The sequence below is a fragment of the Erpetoichthys calabaricus genome, chromosome 13 (assembly GCF_900747795.2).
Source record: "Erpetoichthys calabaricus chromosome 13, fErpCal1.3, whole genome shotgun sequence".
Lineage (NCBI taxonomy): Eukaryota > Metazoa > Chordata > Cladistia > Polypteriformes > Polypteridae > Erpetoichthys > Erpetoichthys calabaricus.
In genome coordinates, this window is record NC_041406.2 from 48,153,375 (window position 1) to 48,174,607 (window position 21,233).

General features: G+C 36.6%; 1 protein-coding gene across 2 annotated transcripts in view; it reads left to right on the forward strand.

Annotated features, from left to right (window-relative positions):
- ankrd28b (ankyrin repeat domain 28b) overlaps positions 1 to 21,233 on the forward strand; it is a 167,833-nt gene that overhangs the window by 140,325 nt on the left and 6,275 nt on the right. For both annotated transcript variants that reach the window (XM_028818209.2, XM_028818208.2), the window contains exons 17-25: positions 2,459 to 2,533; positions 4,723 to 4,924; positions 5,388 to 5,475; positions 10,983 to 11,100; positions 16,097 to 16,316; positions 17,252 to 17,339; positions 17,433 to 17,516; positions 17,595 to 17,740; positions 21,111 to 21,193. In XM_028818209.2, coding sequence (XP_028674042.1) covers positions 2,459 to 2,533; positions 4,723 to 4,924; positions 5,388 to 5,475; positions 10,983 to 11,100; positions 16,097 to 16,316; positions 17,252 to 17,339; positions 17,433 to 17,516; positions 17,595 to 17,740; positions 21,111 to 21,193 — 1,104 coding nt within the window. The remainder of the gene's footprint in view (positions 1 to 2,458; positions 2,534 to 4,722; positions 4,925 to 5,387; positions 5,476 to 10,982; positions 11,101 to 16,096; positions 16,317 to 17,251; positions 17,340 to 17,432; positions 17,517 to 17,594; positions 17,741 to 21,110; positions 21,194 to 21,233) is intronic.

Consider the following 21,233-nt stretch of genomic DNA (forward strand, 5'->3'; position numbering starts at 1 on the left):
TCATGCTGTGGGGATGTTTTTCAGCGGCAGGGACAGGGAGAGTAGTCCGGATAAAGGGAAAGATGACTGCAGCAATGTACAGAGACATCCTGGATGAAAACCTGCTTCAGAGCGCTCTTGACCTCAGACTGGGGCGACGGGTCAGCTTTCAGCAGGACAACGACCTTAAGCACACAGCCAAGATATCAAAGGAGTGGCTTCAGGACAACTCTGTGAATGTCCTTGAGTGGCCCAGCCAGAGCCCAGACTTGAATCCGATTGAACATCTCTGGAGAGATATTAAAATGGCTGTGCACCAACGCTTCCCATCCAACCTGATGGAGCTTGAGAGGTGCTGCAAAGAGGAATGGACGAAACTGGCCAAGGATAGGTGTGCCAAGCTTGTGGCATCATATTCAAAAAGACTTGAGGCTGTAATTGCTGCCAAAGGTGCATCGACAAAGTATTGAGCAAAGGCTGTGAATACTTATGTACATGTGATTCTCAGTTTTTTTATTTTTAATAAATTTGCAAAAACCTCAAACTTTTTTCACATTGTCATTATGGGGTGTTGTGTGTAGAATTCTGAGGAAAAAAATGAATTTAATCCATTTTGGAATAAGGCTGTAACATAACAAAATGTGGAAAAAGTGATGCGCTGTGAATACTTTCCGGATGCACTGTAAATATTTTCAGTGCAGCACAGAAACAGACATGTATTTAGTGACATTTTTCAACATAAAAGCTTACCTCATATATGTATCCAGTCCAGGTCAGTACTTTCCTTTCAGGTCAATTTAAATGACGGAGTTTACATATGTTTTTGTATCATAATAAAACCAATACTGAGAGCTGGCAAACTGCGCATAGACAGTAACCATTTTAATTATATTATGAAATATATATGATACGCCACCATGCAGCACCCAGAGAGTTGGTTAAGGCACTGAATACTTTTGCAAGGCACTGTCTATTAAAAACTTTTGCATCACTAAAATCAGTATTACCCTTCATTTTTTTGTTATGGTTTCTTTTAAAGTGGCTTAAATAAAAATAACACTGTTTACAACAAAAAAAAACCCTTATTAAAATGAAGTGAAAAAACTGGAGTTGAAAGATTTATTCTGTGCAGATATATTTATTAGCCATATATGAAATTTTGCAGTAAAGTATAAGCTACTTTATTTTCTATGAATTTATAAGGGATTTTTGAAGAATTGAGACATTTCTTGCCCATATAAACTGCTTTTGAGGAAATTTGTCTTGTTTTCTGCCTTCAGTTATGTTTCTCGATAATGTCTCCAACTTGGGATTCATGGGCTCTAAAGGCTGCTCTGTGAAACTGTGAATTTGAAGAGTTGCCATAGTTAACCCACATTCTTCAGACCTTCACCTGCTACAGAGCAGCAGATGAACAAGCAAGATAAAACTTTTATATTAATGGCATAGAAAAACTGCTATAACATTCTAGCAAGCAAATTTGAATTCATGGGGATTATGTTGAAAAATATAAATTTGGTATTACTTTTAATAGATTACACTGAAAATTATTTGAACAACCCTTGTGTATATATTTCACTTGAAGATTTTTCCCCTTTTCATTTGTACGAGTCTTAAGTGTTATGTTTTAGTTACTGTATATACACTATGGAGTAGAGACATGGCTACCCAAGCTGTGAGAGAGTGTGTACGGATGTCAGAAACACTGCTGACTAGATTTGAGTTTTTGTTTAGTAGTTTGCATTTTTTCCCGTTTTCTCTGTTGTCTTTGTTGTTTTGAGGCACGAATGAGTGGTTGTGAAGGGCTTCTTTCTGTTTTGTGGAATTGCCATATTATTAACAGAGTTAACATGGGTAAAAGAAATGGGTGTGAATTCTAATACCAACATTATAGCAGAGAATTTTAAAATATATTTTAAAACAAGATTACATTCATAATGTACCCAAATACTGTTCAGCCCTATTTAAAGCTAAGCTGTGATATCCATCAAAACACTTAAATTAAAGGTCGACATATACAGGGTGTTGCTATAAGAGCTAGCTACAACGCAGCAGCAGTAATCGTGAAAAAATAAAAACACCTCTACCTTGGAGATTAAAAAAAAAGTCTGCTGGAAGTACATGTCCTGATGAAGACAACATAGTCAAACTAATTTGCCTTTCAAGTAATACTGTTAACTTGCTGCTTTGAATACAAGACATTGATATGACAGCACAATAATAATAGAAAACTGTGAGAGGTGGTGTTGTTTTGTTGTAACTTCATGTAAGTAAAGTTTTGAGAATATTTAACTCTTTACAGTTTGATAAAATAATTTATTTTGACATAATCAGTAGGTGGTGCATTTTGTTTTTATTAGATTAGACGGTTTGTTTTAAATAGCAGTGTTTTGCATGTTTTAATTAGTATGGATTGTAAACTTTAATGCTGAGTAAATAATTTTTACATTTTACTTTAACATCTTTGTTTCTTTTAAAGCTAATGGAGTCATCTGGCTCAGACATGTTGAATGACAATGATACAAGAGCCCCTGTTAGTCCTTTACATTTAGCGGTAAGCAAAAAAAAAGTGTTATTTTAAGTAGTTATTAGTACTTCATTTGCTAATTTTTCTGTAAATTAGTGCCTCCTGGGACAATTTACTGCAGTTTTTATGTGATTCATTGCATTCATAGCAACTAAAAGTAGTTTAATTATTTCAGTTTTAATGTGTCATAATTTTCACTTAAGCTGCACCTAAAAATAATGGTTCTGAAACAAATAATCTGATGTACATGTAAAGCATGTGCTTTCAGCAGTCATCTCATAATAAGCTGTTACAGGTATTTAAGAGTGTAAACATCATAAATTTCATGATATAAGAATTATATTTGTTTCATGTATCTAGTACTGCTTATTATTAATGGTGTTATAAAATGAGAATCTGGTATGTTTGTTCCACCTCCTTTTGTATCCTTAAACTGAATGCTGGTTTTGTTGAAGCAGACTGACCAAGTTAGCTGTATTACAACTAAAGCACAGACGTTAAAGCTTAAATGTTGTTTAATCATGGGTACACTTATGAGCATAAAGCTATGTTAGGAAAATATCTGAGCAATAGTTTAAGCCATATTACAATGTTTTAAATATTTACATTGGAAAATACTTGATCTCATGTTCTATGTATACCTTTAAACTATTATATATATTTAATAAAGAATTAACACAGAGAATAGGAAATAAAGATTTTTACATTACCTTTATAACAACAGTAAAACAATTGAATAGCCCTGCCGAGTCAAAATGCAATCTTGAAATCTCACTGAAAATCTGTAGAAAGCAGTACAGGCTGCAGTTAAGCAGAAATCTGCATTCACCTTGTCAAGGCATGAGCAGAATTGTTATATCAAAACGTATATAACTCTTTCAGACTTGCCCAAAACAATAAAAAGTTTGTCAGAAAAGCAGGAAAGTTATAAAGTATAGTATAGATAGCTACTATCTCACAATATAAGTACTTTCCACTTTTTTGGTTAGTATATTGTAGTTGGACCTTGCTGTATAATTTAAATAAATTAAATGTGATTTAACAAAATTATACAGTTTCTCTATTCACTAAAGACAGTCTTCATTAAAAAAAAATATCTTTATTATAAAAAAAATCTTTGGGAGGGAGACAAGGGAGACGAGACGTGATCTTCTTGGAAGACAATTTGAAGTCCCGCGAGAGACACTTTAACTTGATCACTGCTCTTAAAACAACGGCAAGCGACAAGTAAAACATGCAGCTCACCAGCAGCAGAAACCCAGCAGATGATCTACTGCTTATCCTTGCATGCGTTCAGCCACCCTTAATCCAAGCCCCAGCCACCCTCCATCCAGCTGTTCACAACGCGAGCGGCAGAGATGCAAAGTGGCAAAAGGACAGCTGTTGTGCAGGCTTTAAAATGATCAACGGGCAGCGCGGCAGCAGCAGAAAGACAGCAGACGATCTGACAGCATCTCCTTAGCATGTGTTCAGCCGCCCTCCCCTTGGCAACGAGAGCAGCGTTATACGTCCTGCGAGAAAGAGATTTAACCACGCCCGGGGCCAGAAATAAAGGACAAGTATTGTTTTTACAACGTCACGCGAGACAAGGCAGTGAGACATCATTTAAAACAAGTCCACGAACAGCTAACCTAGCAGTTGTTGGAATGCTGTTGGCAGACACGCTTCTTCTGCTCCCAGGTCTTAAAACAACAGCAAGTGACAAGCAAAACACGCAGCTCGCCAGCAGCAGAAAGCCAGCAGATGATCCGGCCGCTTCTTCTCAGCCGTACCCCCTTCACTATGCGAGCAGCGTTATACGTCCTGCAAGAAAGAGACGTAACCACACCCAGGGCCGGAAATAAAGGACAAGTTATTGTTTTTACAAAAGTTTTTAAAAGTAAAAGTGAAAATAATTCATATGTAACAATTCCCATGAAGCTAACAATCCCTTTAAATTGTATATCCGGTAAACCAAACTCAGGGGTGGGCGAGCCCTCTACTATTAAAAATGTGCAAATATCAGATTAGCTCTGGAGACTGGATAGCTTCTTGCTCTTTAATATAGACACATGGAGGACATTTTCTTTGTTTTGTGTTATCTAATATGGTTTCTACACATTAAGAGAAATCATGCAACTTTTTCAGTGTAAAGATATTATAGGATACTTACTCTTTACTTTGTTCCTCATATTATGTAAAATGGATATTTTAAATAAATGTTTGTTTTATTGTAGGCATACCATGGTCATCACCAGGCCTTAGAGGTTTTGGTTCAGTCATTGCTGGATCTAGATGTAAGAAATAGTAATGGCCGTACACCTCTTGATCTAGCTGCTTTTAAAGGACATGTAGAATGTGTGGATGTGTTAATCAATCAAGGAGCATCCATTCTTGTGAAGGACTATTCATCTAAGCGGACACCAATTCATGCAGCAGGTATCTGATTGTTGATGTTTACTTTTTGTATTTAACAGTATGAATATCCAATAATGTTCATCTAACAGAAAAAGTTTTATGAGAAGGAGTTCCTCATAGTACAAATATTTAGTCTTACATGGCATTGTTGTAGGAAGGTGACAGAGAAGAATGAGCAAAATTATTATTTTGACAGTCAAATCTATGAGTATACATTCCTTGTTGATTCAGCTTAAATAGTTTTCTTATAACAATATCTCCCACCTTTTATCAGGTAGACTTAAATGTTTCTCTTGATTGTGTGATTGTCTCATGAAATTGAACTGAATATTCCTTTTCAAAGATTTAATTCTTCGTGCTTATTTGATTATCATATTAAATAGAAATATATTTTAATTAATTTTGTTAGCTTTATAAAGGTATATTTTGCATTTCTTTTTCACTGTTCTCTTTTGCTGTTCATACATTTGTTTTTACTCTTTAGCTGCAAATGGTCATTCAGAATGTTTGAGATTGCTCATAGGGAACACAGATCTCCAGACAGCCGTTGATATTCAGGATGGCAATGGGCAGTAAGTAATCTTAAAAATAAAGCAAATTGAAACAAAGAACATTAAATTATATACTTATTAAGGAAGATACCCTTGAGAAAGAAATAAAGCAATGTATGAGCCTTTTCTTTCTAACCAAATGTTGATATCTTTCATTCATTTTATTGTATACTAGTATTATATGTTCTGCAGAAGTGGAGTAACAAGTATTTTGATGGTGTACAAGTACATGTTTCTTTTTGCTCTGAAGTCTACCAGGATAAATGCTAAAATATTAAGCAGTGGTTTATCTTAAATTCATTTTTAAGTGTAAAGACGTTGAATATATACATTTAAGTTTGCCTTTTCTTTCTAACCAAATGTAGATATCTTTTATTCATTTTATTGTATACTAGTATTATATGTTCTGCAGACGTGGAGTAACAAGTATTTTGATGGTGTACAAGTACATGTTGGGCGGCATGGTGGCGCAGTGGGTAGCGCTGCTGCCTCGCAGTTGGGAGACCTGGGGACCCGGGTTCGCTTCCCGGGTCCTCCCTGCGTGGAGTTTGCATGTTCTCCCTGTGTCTGCGTGGGTTTCCTCTGGGCGCTCCGGTTTCCTCTCACAGTCCGAAGACATGCAGGTTAGGTGGATTGGTGATTCTAAATTGGCCCTAGTGTGTGCTTGGTGTGTGGGTGTGTTTGTGTGTGTCCTGCGGTGGGTTGGCACCCTGCCCGGGATTGGTTCCTGCCTTGTGCCCTGTGTTGGCTGGGATTGGCTCCAGCAGACACCCGTAACCTTGTGTTCGGATTCAGCGGGTTGGAAAATGGATGGATGGATGGGACAAGTACATGTTTCTTTTTGCTCTGAAGTCTACCAGGATAAATGCTAAAATATTAAGCAGTGGTTTATCATTTACATTTTTAAATGTAAAGACGTAGAATATATACATTTAAGTTTATCTTGAAAAAGAAATGCTATATGCTTTTCCTGATTTCCTCGGGTCTAATCTGCCATTTTGATTGTGTAGTGCTTTGAATGTAGTATTTAAAATGCCACAATAGTTGATGCTAGAACAAATGAAGTAGGAGAGACCTGAATTTTCTCCGGTGGGTATGACTGAGAGTGCAATGTGTGATTTCATTACAAATCTGTTTTTGATTCACAAAAAATATGTCCGTGAGTGTGTACACAGAAGACTTGAGCAGATTAAACTGCAGGTTAGCACTGTAAGGGCCGGTTTATACTTCACGCTCAGAATGCGTACACATATGCATCATGGCTGCCACGCGTTACCAGCGTTTATTTGATATGTCCTCCGAGCACGTTCTCAGAAATTAACACGACATATGCGCAAGTTGCATTACCAGCAAAAAGTTGGGGGGGGGGTCTTAACAGTGTGATCATCGGAACGTGATGTCAGAGTCCCTGTTTACTATCTACATGTGACAGAAAACTGTTTTGTGGGTCCTTCAGGATCGACGTGCCTGCTTCGATGTATGATGAATGGTTTGATGTGGTGAAGCAAAATGCCAATGTACAAATGCATTCGCGGTGCTTTTATATTCAAACATTGCATATTCCCCAATTATTTGTCACTTTTTTTTTTTTTTTTTGCACCTTCACAATAAGATAAGAATGTACGGCAGCATATTTGAGCCACAGAGAAAAAGTTAAGTACATAATGAAAAGGTCTATTTTGTGATTAAAGTGGAAATTTCGACTTTAATCTCAATGTCCACTTTAATCTCATAGTTTATTTTATCATTAAAGTAGACTATCCTAAATGTCATCTTAAAACTGACCCAGTTGTTAATCGCTACATGCTTCTGGGGCTTCCTCTTGAACTGACAGCAGCGGCAAGCAGCAATTGCTAAACAGAACACATTAAATTTATGATATTCCAGCACTCTTCACATTTACAATCCTTAGATTTATACTTGATATCACTTTCATGATGAAATGCATTAAAGTACTGTATGTATATTACATTTTACAGATTACGTCATTAACTTAATTTAAATAATGAATACTGCTAATAATTACACATGTGGGGTGGCACGGTGGTAGAGTGGTAGCGTTGCCGCATCGCAGTGGGGAGTCACGTCCCTGGTGTTCCCTGCCTGAAGTTTGCATGTTTTCTAGGTTGGTTTCCACAGTATGCACCGGTTTCCTTTCAAAGACATGCAGGTTTGGTTTTATTAAAATGACACTGCTATATGTGAGTGCTTGTATTCACCTTGCGATAAGCTGATGCCCTGTCCAGGAATTGTGTCTGTCTCACGCCAGATACTTGCTGGAATGGGCACATCCCTGGATTGATGGATGTAATCATTAAACATCCTTTTCAGAGATATTGTGGCAAGGTTTCCTCAGAATTTGATGTATGTTTCAGTCAATTTACAACAAAGGGAAGAAGAATGTTTTCTCACCGTGATGATATTTCGCATTAACACCTAGTGGAATCTTCCAGATTTACGTAAAGTACGCGTGCAAGTATAAACAGTACACCGCTTGTGTAGCAAAAGCATCCACAGGCACACTTGCCACATCGCGTGAAGTATAAACTCAGCCTAACAAGCCAAATAGAGGGTTGGATTGAGCACTTCTACAGTGATGTACGTAAACATGCAAGCTTACACCAACAGAAAACTCAATATGCAGCACTCAGTATAACATTCAATACAATGGGAGATCATAAAATAAAACAGAATTTTAACAAATATAAAAAAAGTAGGCCTAAAAATTCTAGAATGTCTCTTCTGTAGCTCAGCTACATCTGCATGCGTAATAACACTGTTGGTGCTCTGTGAACTTAACATTTATCTATCAAAACATTTCACTCTTCATAATGTAAAATTACACCAAAGGTGAGGTGTATTATTGCTTAGGTAAAAATACACTTACAAAAGCAGATGTTCAACCACTGAGCTCACCTTTGGAAGAATAGCCTGCCAGCGTCAGCGTTTACCTCTGTGTGTTTGCATGCAGCCAGTTCAAGCACAGTTGTCTTGGTGATTTACTGAATTTCATCAATGGCGTCAGTTGTACCTTGTATATATTGTTCCAGTAGTTTTTTATAGTTTTTACAGTTCATTGGCAGTGTGTAAAATGATCCGGTTTGCAGTAATCGTGATGCTCTTTGCATGAAAAAAATGTGTTCCATTAAAATTTCACTTTTTCTTTGTGAAATACTTAAAATTGGTGAATACTTAAAGTGCAGCAAAAAAGTATTTGAGATGCATTAACCCCCACGTATGTGGCAGTTTAAGGGATAAAGCCCCAAGATGCGGCCGAAATGCCCTGTACCTTCTAAGGCTTCTGGCAATGAAAACGCGCTTGGATGAACTACAGTACATATAGCGGTAACATCGGTATTTTACATTCTAGCACTGGGGTGACATATCAGTACAGTACTGTACAGTATATAGGTTTATCTTTACATTTTTTTAGGTAATGTATTAAGCTGAGGTTGTAATGAAATTAAAGTGTTTTAGGGGCATATTTAGGGTTTAAACTATAAAAATAGGCATTTTTTAAACCACATCCATGATTCGCGGTTTTTCACAATTCGCGGGTGCTCTAGGAACGTAACCCCTGCGAATTTCGAGGGTGTAATGTGTAATCAAAATTGAGATGGACCTAAAAAAGTGTGCAAGACAAATCCACACAACAGTGTCTGAACATTTTAGGTAAGGTAATTGCAATATTTGGAGTAACACCAGATGTATAACATTGTGCTGTGAAAAAAATGTTTTGTGATACCTTTAGCTTTGTAAGGATCTGTTCAGATGTTTTTCAGGATTTGGCAAGAGTTCATAGGATTTGGCAAGAGTTCATTAGTGCAATTGAAAAATAAGTACATCTGGTTTATACTGAACCTGCTATTTTATTTGCTGTTTTATTCTGTATGAAGAGCCTCTTTTGATGGGGCTGTGTTACTGTGAACCTCCTTGAGATGGTCGAGGGCCGTGTGTTGAGCTTGATGCCTGTTTAGTAAGGACTTGACAAGGATAAGTGTAGCTCAGTTTGATGACTACTGGGTATGATGAAACTGGGACAAATTAAGAAAAAGATTAGAAACTTATCAAGTGATTTACACAAGACTATTTCAAAGTGGCATTTCAATGTTTAATCATACTCTGCATAAGATGGAAAAATTGATGGCTGCTACTTATGTCCTTGATTCCTACTTAAACTTGCATTAAGTTTCTGACTAAAGGAGGATTGATTCCTTATTGTTGTGAAGTTTACAAGTTACTGTATTTTCCAAGTTAATTATAATGTCACAGATTTCGTTTGATGTTGGTATGATATGTATATGTTGAATCATCTCCATTATCAAATTATTTGATAATGTTTAAATGTACCTAAATTTAATTAGCCCCTGTTTTTTAGATGATAAAACCAAGGATATTGTTGCTGTGCAACACATCTTTGTTGTGCTAAATATTTAGAAATTGTGTATTTTTCTTTCAGCATTTTTTGCTAAGTGAATTTCAGATGTCCACATATGCTGTCCTTACAGTCCTTAACTGAAATACTGATCATTATAAGGACTTACTAAATGAAAATAAAAGGCCTTTTTCTGTTTCATGTTGATTTTATGCATTTTGAAGTAAATGCATAAAACTACTGTAACATTTTATAATCTTTTAAGAGAATATAACATCCAAACTGTCACAACTAATTTAGTCAAAGGTGGGGTTTAGGGTTTGTCTTAATTAATGCCATAATTAATTTTCTAACATTTCTGTTAGTTCATTTATCTAAGTTAGTTCATTTGTCTAATGAGATGGATTAAATGGTGTGTTTTTCCATGTTTACCAATTTTTAAATGTGTAAAAACTACAAACCACTCTTAAAATCTCAAACTTCAGTTAATATTATTTTATAGAACTACCTGAACAGACATTAAAATAGCAGAATCATACAATATTTACATGCATATAAAATCATGTCTGTTGTTGTTATGAAATGGATATCGTCTTGCATTCGAGTCAGAAAAAAAATCATCAGAATACAGAAACTATCTGTCATGTGCTTTACCAGCTTTCAGATAGTTAAAAGTATTATTTTAATAAAGATGAACATACTGTACATGTGTGAATTATGTTAATAACACTCATTTTGTAAATTTAAATTTAAAAAGTATTGTGCGGTTCCAAGAGATACAAGGCACTACTGTCACCTAACAGCACTTACACCCTGGTTGAATCCTGGCCAGATTATGCTTCTACGTAGACGCTTCATTTTTTTTTTTCCACCAGTACTTGAGCTTTTTTCCATTGTGAACAGAATGTAGTTAGATGGGAAACTTTCAGTTGGCTTGGTTTTAATGAAGGATGTTGTGTCCTCCTTCAGTGTAATTTGTGATGGGCTGGTATTGCATCTGGCATTGAATTGAACACATTGCATGCTTAGGGAAAATAACACAACTTTTGTGTAATGTTTAAATCCTGTTTTCCAAACAGAAAGTATTAATACTGTGAACTCAAACTATTCATCTCTTAATGATTTTAAAATAACTTTGTTTATTCTCTACCAGGACACCTTTGATGATGTCTGTTCTGAATGGACACACGGACTGTGTTTATTCATTGTTGAATAAGGGAGCAAATGTGAATGCCAAAGACAAAATGGGAAGGACAGCACTACACCGAGGGGTAATTTTCACAATAAATTATACTCTTAGCTGTTTATGTTGTGTTGGCAATCACAAAACACCCAGATGTTTGATAAGCAATAACCATATTGCTCTGAGGCAGTCTTTACTTAATACACTATGAATCCTGTGAAAGTGAGAAAATGGTTGTATACAGCATTTATATACTTAACATAATTGGAAATTAAGATATTTATCATTGCAGTAGTTTTATTTTATTAACACTAGAATTACCAAAGCCTACGAAAAAACTCGTAAATCCATCCCACCTTAAATCCCTTCACATCTCCCCGTCAGCGTCTTTTGTCTTGTAGATGTGCCGATAAAGACAAGCAGCAAGCAGCCTACTATTCCATCCCCCCACCGCCTCAGGACGGGCACAAAGTTCTCCCAGTTCCAGCCTTCATTATCTGGGAGTAAAGTGCTGGAGTTTTAGAGGGGAAATAATAGATCGTTATTTGTAATACATGTATTTCATTTGTGTTTCGTTTCTACAATAATCTGTGTAAACACATCATTAAAACAGAAAAGTTTTTTCATATTTTAGTAATAAATGACAAAATGTAGACATAAACTACTACGGTATATAATGTGTGAAGCCTGAAGTCCAAAGATCAAATAAACACTTTCACAAAAGGTTCAAGGATGATGCAACAGTTTCCGTGGCACAGTGGTAAGAATTGCTGATTTGTAATCAAGAGTGCCGGGTTTGATCCTGACTGCCTCGTACATTTGCCGCTTTGAGTAGTGAGCTGCTCTTATTGTTAAAATTATACAATAAACACATACATTTGATTTGCGTCTGTAACATCCGGTGTAAATTTATAGTACTTGTCAAAGTTTTTTTTTTTTTTTTTTTTCCCCCCCACTTTTATTCTCTCACTCACGATACATACTACTGCCCCCCAGGGATCGGACACTCTTAGTTTTTATTTGAAACTGGGAATAACTGTAGATGTGAGTGGTGTTTTGAGACAATGGAACTGGAAATTCTCTGATCTGGATGGATAAACGCTGACACACAAACGCTGGCAAATCACTCTTATTTCTATCTCGTTGTCACTTGATTTTTTTTTTTTTTTATTCAGTTTTATTGAGTGTTCCTGCTTACACTGAATTAGTATGCAACTTATAGTCCATGATGTCAAAGCCACACTGACAAAAAAACAGAGACATATGTATATATGATGTTTGGAATTACTCATTTAATAACCTGTATACTACATTTCGGAAAACATTGTGACACTAATGCAACATTATTCATATTATTCATATTCATTCGCATACCATCTTGCAGTTTTAATCAGTGGCTGCGTGTTTTTTTTTTTTTTCCCCCGATCTTGCCCAGTCTCCACATTTTGGTGCACAGTGGTGTTTCTTTTGTACTCCAGGACATGCAGAGGAAAGAATAGTACAGAGAGGTCAGTTCCGCGATATATGCAATCATCAGATTCAAATGTTAACAGTTCACACACACCCAAGGACCGTCCTTCCTGCATTTACGACATGTGTACCTGTTGCAATGCACACACTTTTCTCTATGCTGTGGTTCCTGTTACTTTGAAGGGACACCTAATGTTAACTCATTTTGCTTTTCTAGGGGAAGCGGCTATCTTGGAAAAGAAGCCTGTCGATGTTGCATCCTCCTTTTCTTTTTCCATTGCCTTTTCTTGTAAGAAGCGACGACAGAAAAAAAAAAACAAACATGCAGTCACTGATTTCAACCGCAAGATGGTATGCGAATGAATATAAATAATATAAATAATGTTGCATCAGTGCCACAATGTTTTCCGAAATGTAGTATACAGGTCATAAAATGAATAATTTCAAATACCATATATACCGATGTCTCTGTTTTTTTGTCATTGCGGCTTTGACATCATGGACCATAAGTTGCATACTAATTCAGTGTAAGCAGGAATACTCAATAAAACTGGGGGAAAAAAATCAAGTGACAAAGAGATAGGAATAAGGCAGATTCGCCAGCTTTTGTGTGTCAGCTTCTATTCATCCAGATCAGAGAATTTCCAGTTCCATTGTCTCAAAATACCACTCACATCTACAGTTATTCCCAGTTTCAAATAAAAACTAACAGCGTCGGGTCCCTGGGCAGGGGTGGTAGTATGTATTGTGATCGTGAGTGAGAGAATGAAAGCGGGGGAAAAAAAAAAACCGCTAACTTTGACAAGTACTATAAATTTACACCAGCTGTTACAGACGCAAATCAAATGTATGTGTTTATTGTATAATTTTAACAATAAGAGCAGCTCACTACTCAAAATGGTAAATGTACGAGGCAGTCAGGATCGAACCCAGGACTCTTGATTACAAATCAGCAATTCTTACCGCTGTGCCACGGAAGCTGTTGCATCATCCTTGAACCTTTTGTGAAAGTGTTTATTTGATCTTTGGACTTCAGGCTTCACACATTATATAGTTTGTGTGCATTTTGTCATTTATTACTAAAATATGAAAAACGTTTCAGTTTTAACGATGTGTTTACACAGATTATTGTAGAAGCGGAACACACATGAAATGCATGTGTTCCAAATAATGATCTATTATTTCCCCTCTAAAATTCGAGCCCTTTACTCCCAGATAATGAAGGCTGGAACTGGGAGAACTTTGTGCCCGTTCTGTGGCGGTGGGGGGATGGAATAGTAGGCTGCTTGTCTTGATGGGCACATTTACAAGACAAAAGACGCTGACGGAGTGGTGCAACGGGATTTAAGGTGGGACGGATTTACGAGTTTTTTCCGTAGGCTTTGGTAATTCTACTTTTAAGAGATTCACTGAAAATTGCTTCAGATCTAAATAACATGTATATAGTTGTGCTTGAAAGTTTGTGAACCTTTTAGAATTTCTATATTTCTGCATAAATATGACCTAAAACATCATCAGATTTTGACTTAAGTCCTAAAAGTAGATGAAGAGAAACCAGTTAAACAAATGAGACAAAAATATTATACTTGGTCATTTATTTATTAAGGAAAATGATCAAATATTACATATTTATATATATTATATTACATTACATACATTATATTACATTACATTATATATATATATTACATATAACAGTGTCATCTCCAGACAGAGGAGCAGCTTCAGCGTCAGACTGCTGTCAATGTCCTGCTCCACTGACAGACTGAGGAGATCGTTCCTCCCCCAAACTATGTGACTCTTCAATTCCACCCGGGGGGTAAACGTTAACATTTATATAAAGTTATTGTCTGTTTTTACCTGCATTATTGTCAATCTTTAATATTGTTTTTTGTATCAGTAAGGTGCTGCTGGAGTATGTGAATTTCCCCTTGGGATTAATAAAGTATGTGTGTGTGTGTCTGTCTGTCTGTCCGTCTGTGAGTGGCTAAAGTATGTGAACCTTTGCTTTCAGTATCTGGTGTGACCCCCCCTTTGCAGAAATAACTGCAACTAAACATTTCCGGTAACTGTCGATCAGTCCTGCACACCGGCTTGGAGGAATTTTAGCCCATTCCTCTGTACAGAACAGCTTCAGCTCTGGGATGTTGGTGGGTTTCCTCACATTAACTGCTCGCTTCAGGTCCTTCCACAACATTTTGATTGGATTAAGGTCAGGACTTTGACTTGGCCATTCCAAAACATTAACTTTATTCTTCTTTAACGTATTCTTCTTTAACCATTCATTGGTAGAACGACTTGTGTGCTTTAGGGTCATTGTCTTGCTGCATGACCCACCTTCTCTTGAGATTCAGTTCATGGACAGATGTCCTTACATTTTCCTTTAGAATTCTCTGATATAATTCAGAATTCATTGTTCCATCAATGAAGGCAAGCCATCCTGGCCCAGATGCAGCCAAACAGGCCCAAACCATGATACTACCACCACCATGTTTCACAGATGGTATAAGGTTCTTATGCTGGAATGTAGTGTTTTCCTTTCTCCAAACATAACGCTTTTCATTTAAACCAGAAAGTTCTATTTTGGTCTAATCCGTCCACAAAACATTCTTCCAATAGCCTTCTGGTTTGTCCACGTGATCTTTAGCAAACTGCAGACGAGCAGCAATGTTTTTTTTGGAGAGCAGTGGCTTTCTCCTTGCAACCCTGCCATGCACACCATTGTTGTTCTGTGTTGTCCTGATGGTGGACTCATGAACATGAACATTAGCCAATGTGAGAGAGGCCTTCAGTTGCTTAGAAGTTACCCTGGGGTCCTTTGTGACCTCGCCGACTATTACACACCTTGCTCTTGGAGTGATCTTTGTTGGTCGACCACTCCTGGGGAGGGTAACAATGGTCTTGAATTACCTTAATTTGTACACAGTCTGTCTGACTGTGGATTGGTGGGGTCCAATCTCTTTAGAGATGTTTTTGTAATCTTTTCCAGCCTGATGAGCATCAACAACTCTTTGTCTGAGGTCCTCAGAAATCTTCTTTGTTCGTGCCATGATACACTTCCACAAACATGTGTTGTGAAGAGCAGACTTTGATAGATCCCTGTTCTTTAAATAACACAAGGTGCCCACTCACACCTGATTGTCATCCCATTGATTGAAAACACCTGACTCTAATTTCACCTTCAAACTAACTGCTAATCCTAGAGGTTCACATACTTTTGCCATTCACAAATATGTAATATTCGATCATTTTCCATAATAAGTAAATGACCAAGTATAATATTTTTGTCTCCTTTGTTTAACTGGTTTCTCTTTATCTACTTTTAGGACTTGAGTGAAAATCTGATGATGTTTTATGTCATATTTATGCAGAAATATAGAAAATTCTAAAGGGTTCACAAACTTTCAAGCACAACTGTAAGAAAAAGTCCTATGGCATGTGGAGTTTGCTATAACATGTTCGTAAAAGCATTTTTTAGAGTTGGCATTTTGCTGAGAGTGCTTCAAAATTCATTTCAGTGTTTTTCAAATTTTAAAGAAAGAAAATTGGAAGCTTATAATAGTATACTATTCTTGAGCTCTTCAATGTTTCAGTAACTTTTCTTTATGTTCCAGGCAGTGACTGGCAATGAAGAATGTGTAGAGCCACTCCTTCAGCATGGTGCCAGCTTTCTTACCCGAGACAGCAAGGGTAGGACTCCACTACACTTAGCGGCTGCATGTGGCCATATTGGAGTACTGAGTGCACTGATGCAAGCTGCACAGTCTGTGGAAATCCTTCCCAGTGTGACAGACAATCGAGGGTACACGCCTCTCCACTGGGCATGCTACAATGGTAATTTTTTTTTTTTTTAATTTTGTAAAGAAAATAAAATTTTAAGTATCTTTTTTCTGTGTTTATTTATATGTATGACTGTGTTTAGAGCTGGGCAACATTGTGAATTTTTTTTTACAATTTTGTTGTATTCAAAAATATAACCTGTTGCAAAACGAGTGAAAGCAAATCTTGTTGCCAAAATTCTGGGATATTTTAACCCAGAAATAATGTATAGTTTTTATATTTTGTCATATATAGATTACAGAATATATACATACACACACATATTACATTGTATGTATTACTACAATGTATTTTTTCATGTAACAATAAAAGAATGATTTTTAATTTACTTAACACAAATGTTGCAGGTTTTATTAAAGTGTGCTTTACAGATTCCAGGTTAGAAGTCAGAACTAAAGAAATTTCCATTTTTGGTCTGCTTTGTAGCCAGTTGTTAAATAGTATTTTTCTGGCTCACATTATTAAATGGTGGAAATATCGTTAAAAGGTCATTCTGAAAAATCATTTGATGTTTGTTTAAGTACTCCCAGCATACAGTGAATAATCAACAAAATGCATGTAATGGCTATGTTACTATTTCAGCTAGCTACCAGTCTACCTGTAGACTAATATTTTCAAGTGTAAATATCCCCTGATTGAGCTGTGAGGCTATCTTCCTCACGCCTGTCCATTGCAGGGAGAACACACCCACACACTAAACACATAAACTAGGGCCAATCCACTGTCTCCAATCCACCTAACCTGCATGTCTTCAGACATTGGGAAGACACGCACACAGACACAGGAAAGAACCAAGGACTTGTATTACTTTTTTAGATGTGTGAACTTTTAGTTAGCTCATCCAGAATTGTTTAGTGTTGCAGTTTACACATTAAACTTAATATTCAATTCTAGCGCTGTTTAATGTAAACATTTCATGCATTTTACAGGACATGATCCATGTGTTGAACTTCTGTTGGAACAAGAGATATTCCAGAGGATGGAAGGAAATTCTTTCAGTCCTTTGCACTGTGCTGTGTAAGACAGAATAATTGTGTGTCACTTGCAACTTAATTCACATTTTGTTTGCGTTACGTATGCTGTTATAATATTACAATTCTATCTTTGCAGAATAAATGACAATGAAGGTGCAGCTGAAATGTTAATAGATGCTTTAGGTGCAAACATAGTAAACTCTGTGGATTCAAAAGGAAGGTAAGAAAATTGTTACAATTATTTAAGCACCTGTAGTTTGGTGATCTTGTGTTAATCATCTTATTTTTTTACTTACAGAACTCCTCTTCATGCAGCGGCCTTTACAGACCATGTTGAATGTTTGCAACTTCTGCTCAGTCACAATGCCCAAGTCAATGTAGTAGACTGTTCTGGGAAAACTCCTTTAATGATGGCAGCTGAAAATGGGCAGACAAATGCAGTTGGTACATTAATTTTATTAATTTTGTTGGTATGGAGATCAGAATCACTGAACATTCAAAATTATTGTGTTTGTGTATGTATAAATATGTGTGTGTGTGTGTGTATGTGTATATATATATATATATATATATATATATATATATATATATATATATATATATATATATATAATATGTGTGTGTGTGTATATACATGTGTGTGTGTATATAATACTAGCTGTGTCAGCCCATGCTGTAAAAAGCCTGGGGTCCTAAAAACTATTGAAATCGTCAGAAAAAAAAAAATGAAATGTAGAGATGTCAGGTAATGCAAATGAACTACTCTAGGCATCTCTTTCCTAGGTGGATTTTGTTTGCCGAGCTGCTCACATCGCTTGTGCATTTGCGGCGGAAGGAAAAGTAAAAGGGATACCGTTTTGGTGATGTTAGCGGCTAAGCGACTCTGTCTTTCTTCTGTGGTTTCCTTTTGTAATGTGCTCGCCTCACTTCAGTATTAGTGGCTAAGCGAGTGACTCTTTCTTCAGAGGTTTCGCTTTGCCGACATGCTGGCCTCGCTTGTGTCATTAGCGGCTAAGTGAGTTTTATATATATATATATATATATATATATATATATATATAAAATATAAAATTCACATGCACAGATTATATATGCAAAAAATTGGACACCCCTGCTTAAAGTGTCTGTTACCATGAATAGTTAAATAGGAAGATGAATTGATCACCAGAAGTCATAAAGTTAAAGATGACACATTTGTTTTGGCATTTTATGCAAGATTAGTGGATTGTTTTTTGGTTTTGTACAATTGTACAGTGACAAAAGGAAAGGAACACCAAGCAAAGGTTTTGGCACGCCACAATATTTAAGGTCTCGGGTAACTTTCTGAAAGAACTGCTTGGTGTACTGCTAGAAAGGGAAATAAAAACCCCCATTTGACTGCAAAAGAATTTCAAGAAGATTTAGCAGATTCTGGAATGGTGGTGCACTGTGCTATTGTGCAGCGACACCTGAACAAATAAGACATTCACGGTAGAGTCAGCAGAAGAAAACCTTTTCCTGTGTCCTAGCCACAAAATTCAGCTCCTGAAATGAACATCTAAACCAGCCTGATGCAACTTGTGGACTGATGAAGTCAAAGTAGACCTTTTTGGCCACAATGTGCAAAGGTATGTTTGGAGAAAAAAGTGTTCCAAATTCTAGGAAGTGACATCTCTCCAACTTGTATTACGCATGGGGGGTGGACAGATCAGGCTTTGGGCTTGTGTTGCAGCCAGTGGCACAGGGAAAATGTCATTGGTAGAGGGAAGAATGGGTTTAAATAAATACCAGCAAATTCTGAAAGCGAACATCACATCTGTAAAAAATTTGAATCTGTGGATAGATCTCAAAGGAGCAGTGCATGCAAGACGGCCCAAAAATCTTGCAGAATCAGAAGCCTTTGGCAAGGACAAATGGGTGAAAATACCCCAAGTAAGAATTGAAAGACTCTTAGCTGGCTACAAAAAGTGTTTACAAGCAGTGATACTTGCCAAAGGGGGTGTTACTAAGTACTGACCATTTTGGGTACCCAAAACATTGCTCCAGGCCCTTTTCTTTGACATTTTGTACCTGTGAATGATGGAAATAAAAATGTAGTCTTACTTGAAATAATAAAGAAATGTGTCATGCGTTCTGTTCATCTTCTGCTCACTTTACTATTCACCGTACCAAACATTTTAAGTATGGATCCCCAAACTTTTGCATTCCGCTGTATACACGCAGACACACACAAATCTACAGGGAGGCTTCAGGTTACCAGTGAGTGCCATTCCTGCAGACATGGCCCAAATGCTTTGTTATTTATTTTACAGAAAACCTTTAAAAGCTGTTAATGAAATGGCATCGAAGCAGTAATTTTCTACTTTTAAGTCATAAAACACAAACAATTAAAAGTAATTTAAACTAAGTTAAACCACTGGCATGTGCAGTTTATCCACCGTACGTTTAATATTCCTGTACATTTTTCCGCAGCCTGTGACCTGTTTGTCTACACCAGGGGTGCCCAACTCCAGTCCTAGAGGGCCGCAGTGGCTGCAGGTTTTCATTCTAACCCTTTTCTTAATTAGTGATCTGTTTTTGCTGCTAATTAACTTCTTTTGAATTAATTTTATTTGACTTGGTTTTTAAGAAATGTTTCCCTGAATTTCTTCATTTCTTTACTTAAGTGGCATCCAAACAGAAGTGAAATGTGAAGTGAGGGAGCCAGCAGAGGACCAACTAAGTCAGGGCCTCAAACTCCAACCAATTTCACTCCAAGCAGTTGGTTAATTAGGCGCCAATTCTTGTTGTTAATTAAACCCGTTCTTTAATTCCATGGCTTGTTGCTGCTCTCATTGTGCAATATCAGATATTTCTGAAATTGTGAATTTTCTCTTTTCTAAGAGCAGATCAGCATTCCTGAGACCTTCACCTTTCTTTATTTTCAGACTTTGTATGACGGTTTGCTTGCCATATTTTGGCTCATTTTGTATCTCATTATTGTTTGGCTGCTAATTAAGGAAAAAGAAACCATTAAGGAGTCTGAGTGTTCAAGAGCAAGTCAATTACAATTAATTCAAAAGAAGTTAATTAGCAGCAAAAACAGACCACTAATTAAGAAAAGGGTTAGAATGAAAACCTGCAGCCACTGCGGCCCTCCAGGACTGGAGTTGGGCACCCCTGGTCTATACTGACTATGGTTTATGGTGAAGTGCAATAGCCTTTGATGAGCTGGCAGTTGTGAAGGACAATGCTAAATTAAAACCTGGTTCCCTGTACCTAGTTAAATGGTATCGGACATAGAAACTATCACATATTATTTAGTCCACTGTGATACAAATAACACTGCTGATTGTTTACAAATGTTTACACAATTATTACAGTAGCCCCATTTAATCATGAACACACTTGGCTTACACAGTTTGATAGAGCAAAAGTTCAAATTTTAGCCACAACTCAAAACTGTGTGTTATAGGTGAAGGATAAGCAAGAACTTGAGCTGGCTAGGGTGGTACCATTTGTCATTGCTGTTTGTGTTTGAGCTTAAATGAGAAGCATTCATGAATTCTGAGAAGGCCAATTTCTTACCAAGTAGTCTTCCTGTCAGCAGTAGCTTCTATACAAGCTTCAGAGAGTGAATTTTTATAATTGTGGTACATTTTTAAATTTGAGTAACTTCTTGTGTTAAACTGTCTACATTAAGCTGATGCGCTAATTTTTCTAGCAATTATTTAAGTTTTCTAGTATGTTATGTATGTAAGTGTGATCTGTCATGGATGACAATTGCTAAAAAAATATATTCCAGCAATGCTTTCTGCTGACTATTTTGTGTTTTTTTTATTCTTTTTAATTACAGAGGTATTAGTGAGTAGTGCAAAAGCAGATCTAACCTTGCAAGATGCTAACAAAAATACAGCACTTCATTTGGCTTGTGGCAAGGTATGTAGCAAGCAGTCTTTAATGTTGTTTAGTTTAGAAT